At 40.5% G+C, this 9453-nt stretch overlaps 1 protein-coding gene across 2 annotated transcripts; it reads left to right on the forward strand.

Moving 5' to 3' along the window:
• Nucleotides 1–4811: 4811 nt before the first annotated feature.
• odam (odontogenic, ameloblast associated) lies at nucleotides 4812–7909 on the forward strand. 2 transcript variants are annotated; one of them, XM_037674923.1, is made up of 10 exons: nucleotides 4812–4914; nucleotides 5026–5091; nucleotides 5189–5218; nucleotides 5307–5354; nucleotides 5455–5703; nucleotides 5793–5849; nucleotides 6751–6861; nucleotides 7410–7442; nucleotides 7553–7636; nucleotides 7749–7909. In XM_037674923.1, exons 2-10 carry the CDS (start codon nucleotides 5032–5034, stop codon nucleotides 7782–7784), a joined length of 708 nt encoding a protein of 235 aa, XP_037530851.1. In that variant the 5' UTR covers nucleotides 4812–4914; nucleotides 5026–5031; the 3' UTR covers nucleotides 7785–7909. The 2 variants fall into 2 exon arrangements, with proteins under 2 accessions (XP_037530851.1, XP_037530849.1); XM_037674921.1 differs by having other exon boundaries at nucleotides 4891–4914; nucleotides 7413–7442.
• The last annotated feature ends 1544 nt before the right edge of the window (nucleotides 7910–9453 follow it).

Below are 9453 nucleotides of genomic sequence, written 5' to 3' on the forward strand. Positions count from 1 at the left end.
GTAATATAGTTTGGTGTATTAAACAGTAGCCTGAACATGAGTCTGTTGTGAGCAGACGAGTATTAATATAGCAGCTTATGGGCAGCTAATCAACGGCATGGATAATCAACGGCATGGATAATCAACAGCATGGATAATCAGCAGCACAGATAAAGTGTCATATCTCCATTTAAGGTGTCATTACAGTGATTATTCTGATTAGGGATTCATGAGTCTAACAGCTTCAGGGTAGAAGCTGTTCCTCAGTGGTTCTACACTTAATGTGCCGCAACCTCCTGCCTGAGGGGTGTGGGGCAAAAAGTGTGTGTGCTGGGTGAGTGGGGTCCTTCATGATGCAGGTGGCCCTCTTCCTGCATCTGGAGGTGTAGATGTCTGTGATGGTGGGGAGACTGACTCCGACAGTCTTCTGTGCAGCCTTCACCACTCTCTGCAGAGCTTTCTTTTCTGCAGCTGGGCAGCCTCCATGCCACAATCTTCTGATTACAAGACAATTACTTTACTCATTGACCCACCACACAAACCCCCCCAGAACTCCTTAAATAAGATTCAACCATCTTGATGAAAATGTCCTGTTTTTTTACTTTCCTTTGTTCTCAGTTTTCTGTTCTTATCTCTTCTGTCTCCTCCCAATAGATTTAAACAGAACATACTTTCACAGAATGCTGTTTTGCAAATCTTCAGACAATCACCTCTACCTCAAAACTTGATTTTCAGTATGACACCATCAATTGTGAGACGTTACATAGAGAGGTGTTTGCTTTCTAATTAAATCCTGTAACTTCTGATGTGGACTGAGTGACTCCAATATGAATAAATAAAAACAGGAAACAGAGTGTGCCACAATTCAGCTGAGTGTCAGCACAAATAATAAAAATATTAGGATTCTGAAGCTTTATTTCGCAGGTTAAAATGCTCAAATACCACACGAGCTGCTTTCTTTTTGCAGTATTGTGCGAAAAGAGGGAAAGCTGTGTTTTTATCTTTTATATCAGAGTCAGAGTCAGAGATTCTTTATTGTCATTCTTTATTGTCATTCTTTATTGTCATATCCTTATAGTTCTAGAATTGCGCCATTCAGGGTGGCTGCATGTTGGAGTAGCTCTGTTACATTCATTATGAGTTATGAAGATTTTAATTCCTCTTTTTCTGGATGTAAATTGCTTTTTTCAGATGATTATTTACTCTGATGTCGGATGTTGTGCAGCTGGAAGGATTTTTACTGAAACCTTAGTACTTTGGGGCATTTGTTATGATGCGTAACCATGGCAACAAGATGTTTTTGTAACAACCTGGAGCAGCTGATTAACATCTCAAATGCTCAAATACCTCAACTACAGCCCCAAATCCCAAATGAGTTGAAAAGGAGGCGCTGTGGACGAATTCCCGTCAACCTGGCAGCGGTGGTCGAGTACTTGATCGCCGAGATCCTTGAGCTGGTGGGAAACTTGGCTTGTGACAACAGGAGGACAGGGATCTTCCCTCGGCACCTTCAGCTGCCTGTCCATGGTGACGAGGAACTGGGCAGACTGCTGGGAGGAGTGACCATAGCTCAGGGAGGAATTCTGCTCGACATTCGGGCGGTCCTGCTGGACCAAGAGGCCCGCCGGATCTGACAGCAAGCTGGATCTGGGTGGATGGATCTGTGGCCAGATTCTTCGGATTTGCTGCAGGAGGTCCTTCCTACCATCAGCTATCAGCATCTATCAACTCTTGAATGGAACCAGGATGATGAGCTATAACAACACTTAATTTCCCTCTGGGATTAATAAAGTATTTTTGAATTTGAATTTGAATTTTGAATTCACACCACGTGTGGCATATGTGGTGGAGCAAAACTATGTACGCAGGGTCCCAGTTACATCCAACAATAACTGTAAAAGAAAAACAACAATAACATCTAAGATGCGAACTAATATGAATTTATATGAATTAACTACAAATTAATTCTAAATGAAAGCGCAGCAATGCTTGGAAAGACTCTTCTGAGACCACAAGTTTGATTCAACCTGTAGGACTTTCAGCACATAGTCGTTTGAAGGAATGCATATCACCCGCTGCATTGCACACGAAGGTTTCAAAGAACAATATCATGTGATTAGTTTGCCCTTGGACTATCTGCTGGGGATGACACTCAGCTACTACCACACCTGAATTTAGCTCAGTAGCTTTAAAGTTCATTTGAGTTATAACCATTTTTTAATTTCCTAATCTGGATTAGTTGTGGCAGCCATCTTGAGTTGGGTTGATTTCAAAAGTTAATAAGTGGTAAATGCACAGCAAATGATGACTTTCTGAGAACTTCATTAAATTCACCCAGTAATTCACAATATATTTTGCTAACAGACACACAAAGTTGATCCCAGTGCCAAAGTTTTAACTTTTATTCATTGTGAAAGGTTTTCTTAAAATAAAATTAAAGTAGAAGATGAGCCCAGCACAAAATTAATGAAAGACTTAGAATTAGTGTGACATGTTTAGCTTCAACTGAAGGCATTTGGACATGTTCAAGCAAAGAAAATTAGTTTTCCTTAAAAACGAAAGGAAAACACCTAATGAATAATTCATCTGTAACTAGAACGGCTTTTGGGTCCCAATTTGAATAAATGAGGTCAATAATTAGCTGTCATGTAAAAATATTGACTAAAAGCCAAAAAGGAAACACCTTGTTATCAAATTAACCACACAAATACATTTTCTGACAAAAATAGAGCTAAGCACTAAGACGAGATAGAAATTAAAATATATGTCTGCACATTTATTTATCTTTATTTAACCAGGCAAATCCCACTGAGATTTGAGATCACACATCTCTTTTACATGGAAGGCCTGAAGGCAGCCTAACATGCATGTTTTTGGACTGTGGGAGGGAACTGGAATACCCGGAGAAAACCCAAGCAAGCACGAGAACAAACAAACTCCACACAGAAAGACGCCAGATCCAAACCAGGAATTGAACCCAGGACCTACTTGCTGTGAGGCAACAGTGTAAACAACTAAACCATCATGCTGCCAAATGTTGCACATGATAAAATGTTACTCTTTTAATGATTTCCTTATCAGATAAAACAGATCATAGGGCTGGCGGTACGGGCACCCTGCTGGTTCCAGGTCAGTATGGTGTGGCACCTCCTCAGGCCTGGATACAAACAGCAACACAGTGTAGAACCAAGTCATAGTTCTGTTGTATCGTCTCTGCTGTGAGTTGGCTGCACATGTTGAAACGGGCTCTAGAGATTCTGCAGACTGGAACCTGGTCAGACCTGAAGTTCTCACTAATACCTCATGTTTGATTGGCAAAGAGATCAAAGGACATGGTTGACCACCAGAGACAGTTCACAGACACACAGGTCATGTGTGGATGTATGTTGTTGAAAAACTGTACCAGGTTACTGTCTCTGGATGTTACTGATATGTCACTGTGCTGTCAGGGTCCCCTGAATCCCTACCAAAGATGTCCTGAAGTCAAACTCCAAGGATCCCTGCACCATAATGCCAGGAGTTACGCTGGTGTATTTCTTGATACCACTGATGCCATCACATGTGCACACAATGGTCGTATGTGTAACTCAGAGTTACAATTCATTGCTGAGCATGATACAATATCACTCAGCAGTCTTTTGTCTCCTCATTGTGGCGAGACACCCCATGCAGCCGTATCTGTTCTGGTATTAGTGGTAGCCTCCCCATGGAACAGCCAGCACAGACAATTAATGACAGACAATGCAGGAGGACACGGAGCTGTTGTAAAAAGTCCAATACCTGTGTCCAAATAGCAGACACAGATGTCACTGGGGGTCTGTAATGATTGTTGCACAACCTGACAATTGTTCCTTGGTATGTTCTGTCTTGGATGAACTGAATCTTCACATTGTGTGTTGGTACCTTCATGCACCCAGTCTACCTGTTCCAACATTGGGTAAGTGTTGCATCTGTACACTGGTCGGAATAATATCCAGCCACATGCAACACCCATAATGTGACCCCTGTCAAACTCCTTTAGAAGTGTTTATTGAATTATAGCCATTTTTGTATACTGATATATGACATGTCATAATGAAATTGAAAGCATCTACAAGACAAACTGTGTTTGGAGACCCTCACTCAAAACTCATAACTTTACTCTAGCCCTACTCAGAATGCCACAACGTTCATATTCAATCATGTGCAGTATAAACTCATCGCTGGTCTGCATGTGTGCTAAACTGTGTCCACATTGAACCATTTCTCTGGGTGCTTTTTAAGTAAGAGCAGTAATGAGCAGAACATTATGGAAATATCAGATTCATGTGAAAAACAATAATCTTTTACATCTAAAACAACTTTACCCGCTTGATAAAGACTTTTGGAAGCCCACAGTTGCAAGTTTCTCATGCTTTTTTACCAACAACACAAATATCAGTCAAGTAAATCGTTGACCAATTAAATGCCAACAGCTGTTTACAAGCGATGAACAAACTGTGACAAAAGTCTGATCCTGAGATTGTTTTTCTCATGACTTGCCAAAATTCCTGTTGGTCCTAATGTCCATAATTATACTGTAACACATGAACACAGGCACAAGAAACAATCTAAAAAGGGTATTGTGCAAGCTTAACGGCCACAGTGACAAGTTATGGCGAATACGAGCAAAAAAAGTGTCAATGTGGAGGTTTTGTCAGTGCACGCTCAGTTTTAGATTAAGAATGTTTAACCGCTCAACGCGGAGCATGATTTGCTTAGAGACATGACTTACACTTAATGACACGCTTAGCATCGTGCGTTGCGAGTGTCTGAGTCTGTTGTCATGAGGAACGTCTGTCATTCTGACCACATGTTGTCTGGGGGAGTTATTGGTGGGCTGCAACAAGTCGCACACAGAACTTAAAAGGCATCCAGACGAGGAGAGGAGACAGAAACAAGGAGAGAAGAGAAACGGTAAGTCGCAATCTTGTTTGTGTCAGTTTCTTATGTCTTTATAAAAAAAGGAATTTTGAAGAAGTAATCATGAATTTATGGAACTTTAAAACATTCTTCTGAACTCTGCAGGACATCATGAAGCAGCAAACAGCCCTCCTGTTGATCTGTTTCTTCAGGTCAAGCTTCAGTTTGCCGGTGAGTTGATCCTTTTATTTGCTTTCTTACGCGTGCAGAAATACGTATTAACTTTTTCGACAAATGACGTTTTTTTAATGTTTTCTTGATGCTGCAGATTGCACTTATTGCGAGCAACAGCAACGAGGTAAATCATTATTAAACTTATGGTTTGCTTTCTCAGTCACAATTCTTTTCATGCAGAAAATAATCAGCCTAACCTTTTTATTGTTCAGATTTTAAGACTGAATGGATTAACTCTTGCAGCTCTTGGACAAACACAGGTGCAGCTATAATTCCTCAGATTATCATGAATGCACCTTTTCATCAAATTGTTAAAAATAAACATAAACTGACACGTATGTATACCTCTTCCATCTCCAGGCCTCTTCCCTGTTCCCCCCGTATGTTCTGCAACAGCAGACCCCCGAAGTGCTGCTCACCCCACAGGTGGTCAATCTGAACCCTCAAGTGGCAGGTCCATTCGGCCCCCAGGGGCCACAACTGTTGCTCCCCAACCAGGGCGGCCAGCTGACACCTATGCTTTTTCCCAACGGCCAGCAAGAGCAGCTCGGACTTCCTCAAGACCCTAACAATCCCAGAGTTCCTCAGCAGGCCCAAAACACTGCACAGGTACCAAACCAGCTCATAAAGATCAGAATCCAGAGATTACTCTGCTTCATGCGTGGAGAAGCTGATCATTATCTTCAAATCTCCTTTAGATGTATCCACAGTTTCAGTACCCGTCCTTTGGATTCCCTCAGCTCTACAGGCAGCAGGTATGGAGTCAAACATATGAACCTCTTTGCAAAACCTTTAGAGTGTTTTCTGTTGACTTTTTGAGCTTTTTGGTATTTTTCTTATTATTTGTCTTGCACAATGTTGTTTTTGCTGCTTTTTATTTGGAAAAAAAATCCATCAAAACATTCATTTTAATAGGAAATAGTGTCCAATGATATCACGTAAATTTAATAAAAAATCAACAAAATAAATTCCCGTTGACAACATAAGGCTGGATCTTACATGACTCAAGTGGCACTTCCATGTTTTTTACTTGTTAGTAGTTGGTTTGATTATCTTCTTAATCTTTAAATTTGAGTGTGATGTCATGCACCTATATGCAATCTAAACTTTCCAAACATTTTTTAAACAAACTCTTCATATTTCCTCACTTGTTCCTCTTCCTCATACAGTTTTATACATCAGAATGTAGACATTTTAATCTTCCACAGTGTGTCTCTGAGTGCAGTAAGAACTGAGGTTTTTCCTCAAATCAAAAGTCAGACTGCACTCGTGCAAGCTCTGATAGGTTCCCATTATGTCTGAGCTCTGACTGAAGGGTGAAGGGGTTTTTAACTCATATCTTCTACAGACTCCACAGTAAAAACATGAAATATTCACATGTGTGACCATCAGATATTTCTACACTTCATAGGGTTTTTGTTACTAATAACATTTGAGCAGCAGCTAACTGTCTGAGGTTTATGTTTTGGTCAGTTATTGCCTGTCTTTCTTTTCGAGTACAGTAAGGGAGTGAGAAACACCGATGTGTGGTTTCCATGGTGACCCTAATGAGCCACTGTCAGCAGCTGTATTTGTTGTGGTCTTACTTTTCTTCGTGTCTTTAAAATGTTTTTACACTGCAGATATCACAAAGTGATATATTTTTATTTGTTCCAGGGTTACCCTTACTTTTACGGCTACCCTCAGCAGAGGAATGCTGCGGTGTTGCCCAACAACGGACAGCAGAACCTGGAAAGAACGACACAGAGACCACAACTCCCCCTGCAGGTCATTTTTCATCAACTGATCTTTTCAAGGAAAATATTTACCCATTTCATCTGAATAAAAATGAAACAAAAACACATTTTTCTTAAGTAAACATAAAGATGTTAAGCGATCAATGTAGTACGAACTGACCCCAAGTGGGGGGAACTGTATCCCACCATGAATAAAGTGTTTGAGCTTCTACAGGTAATGACTCAAAGGTAAAATTGAATGATGATAGTGCAGCTGTGGGTGCTGAGTCATGCTGGTGTGGATGAGGTGAGTGTGACGTAATGACCTCTGGCTGCCACACCGGTGGTCTGATTCCTCAGAGGACTGCCGATGGCGTTGACCACTGAAAACATGTGTTCCTTAAATCCTTTCATACAGGTTTTTATTTGACGGTGCCACAGCTGCATTAACACTACATGATGGTGATAACTTTATGTCATGATGTTTTTGTGCAGTTGGAAATGCTAAAGTTGGAACTTTGTATTTTTACCGTTTTTTTTTTAAATACTTGCCGTGTAAATGCTTTGCGATCAGATTTTCATGTACATTTTCTTTTTCAGCAGGCCTCCAAGGTGAAGCAACAGACAGAAAAAGTGAGATGACCTGTTTTCTTTTCTTGTTTTGTTTTTTGTTGTAATTGACTGAGACTACTGCAAAAGGTTGTGTGTTTTTAAAAATATCTAACTGAAATGTTTAACGTCAGACGTGGGCAGCGGGAACACAGAAAGAGTCCACCACTGTTCCACCTGATCCTCGCGGTGACACGACGGGCCCCGGGCCTGACGAGGTACGACTTCAAGACGTCACAGAGTCTACGTGTTGCACACGTGGGGTTGTCAGTGTGCGTTTGACATCGTTTGCAGCTGTAATTAATGTTCTGCTTTTCTTATTTCCTCCAGGGAAATGGAAACTTCCCCTTCCTGTTTGAGCCTTAGACGTCGGCTGAGAAAGAAAAACTTCTGCTGAGGCCAAACACACGAGCGAGTTTACTCCAACCCAACTGAAACACTCTGCTTTCCCAAATAAATAATTTTGAATAAAGTTGCTTTTATGTCGTTTACTCCCGTTTCCAATAATAGTCTAATTTTTATAAAACTGGTATGTTAATTTAAACTGAAAAAAAAAAGTAATCCTAAAATAGAATTGAATTAAAGATAGCATTATTTATTTTTATCAACCATCAAAATGATAAATGCTGTAAGATGTGCACATTCAGTTCAAGGTACTCTAATATTGTTTTCACTGGTGAATTTATTGATTTCCTGGTTGTTGGAATGAGCGCCTACATAAAAGTTTATCTTCGAAGCAAGTTGAAACCGAAATTAAACTTAAACGAGCTTTTAAAGCTTTTTGTTGAGGGACAGAGGTAAGGGATCCCTGAGAGGTCAGTTTATAATTTTATTTGTTCTCTGCTACTTAATTCATTGTCGTTGTTTTGGGTATTTAAAATATCACAATAGTGTGTTCTTCACCTTCAGATATTCAAAATAAATTCAATAAGTGTAAAAAATATATATCCTACAGCTGCTCTGTTTGCATTTCTTGTGTGTCCTGTTCAGAACAAAACCAGACCACCTCAAACAAATCAAAGAGTCTGATCACTGAGCAGTGAAAAACATCTGAATAAAGCAACTATTGTTATTTCTTAACAATATTATTATCAGCATGAAAAATAATTCAGAACTGACCAGGAGGCCTATTGTGTTGCTTTAGTTGATCATTAAGGGGTTGTGGATGTTGTTGGGTGTTGCCTGTTTTCAGACCAGAGGGCTGTTTCACAAACCTGCAGCAGGGATCATCTACAGTGATCCAGGATCAGCCTGTCCTGGATTCAGTTTCACAGAAGCAGTGATTCATAAGTTCCTGTTGAAATGTGTCCTGTGACACCAGCTATGGTTGAGTTCATCTGGATGTGTTTCATCATCCAGAAAGGAGTCACCTCAACACACGTGTCTGTCAGTTTTTGTCCCCCAATGTGGCTCGAAGAGCAGGAATCGGAAATACCCTTCTTCTGCCCATCTATCCATCCATCCATCCATCCATCCATCCATCCATCCATCCATCCATCCATCCATCCATCCATCCATCCATCCATCCATCCATCCATCAATCCATCCATTCATCCATCCATCCATCCATCCATCCATCCATCCATCCATCCATCCATCCATCCATCCATCCATGCATCCATGCATCCATCCATCCATCCATGCATCCATCCGTCTGTTCGTCCATCCATCTGTCCATCTGTCCATGTTTGCCATGTGCATGTTAATTCGAAAAACAAGTGATGTAACAACTTATGCTTTGGTGCGTTGCTGAAACTAGGCGTAAGATATATGCTGTTTAAAAAAAAATAAAAATAGGCGTAAGAAAGTTCACTATCAAAAAACTGGGTTGCCACGTCAAAATTTAAGATGGCCTCTGCTGTGTGTATTTGTAAACTGACCACCTCTTCATTTGAGAAAACTACGCTGTTTAGTTTTTATGTTGCTTAAAAGTATAGTTTCCTTAAATGATTGAGGTGGTACCTGGGGTGGCCATAGATTAATCTTTGGTGGTTAAGGCCACCATGGATTAATCTTTGGTGGTTAAGGCCACCAT

Source organism: Nematolebias whitei, chromosome 3 (assembly GCF_014905685.2).
Source record: "Nematolebias whitei isolate Nwh7 chromosome 3, NemWhi1, whole genome shotgun sequence".
In the NCBI taxonomy this organism is placed as follows: Eukaryota; Metazoa; Chordata; class Actinopteri; order Cyprinodontiformes; family Rivulidae; genus Nematolebias; species Nematolebias whitei.

Excerpts from the sequence above, each read along its gene's own strand:
- odam (XM_037674923.1), top strand. The coding sequence starts at position 5,032 with ATGAAGCAGCAAACAGCCCTCCTGTTGATCTGTTTCTTCAGGTCAAGC. Across the intron at positions 5,355-5,454 it reads CAGCTCTTGGACAAACACAG|GCCTCTTCCCTGTTCCCCCC; the intron begins GTGCAGCTATAA and ends TTCCATCTCCAG. Across the intron at positions 7,637-7,748 it reads CGGGCCCCGGGCCTGACGAG|GGAAATGGAAACTTCCCCTT; the intron begins GTACGACTTCAA and ends TATTTCCTCCAG.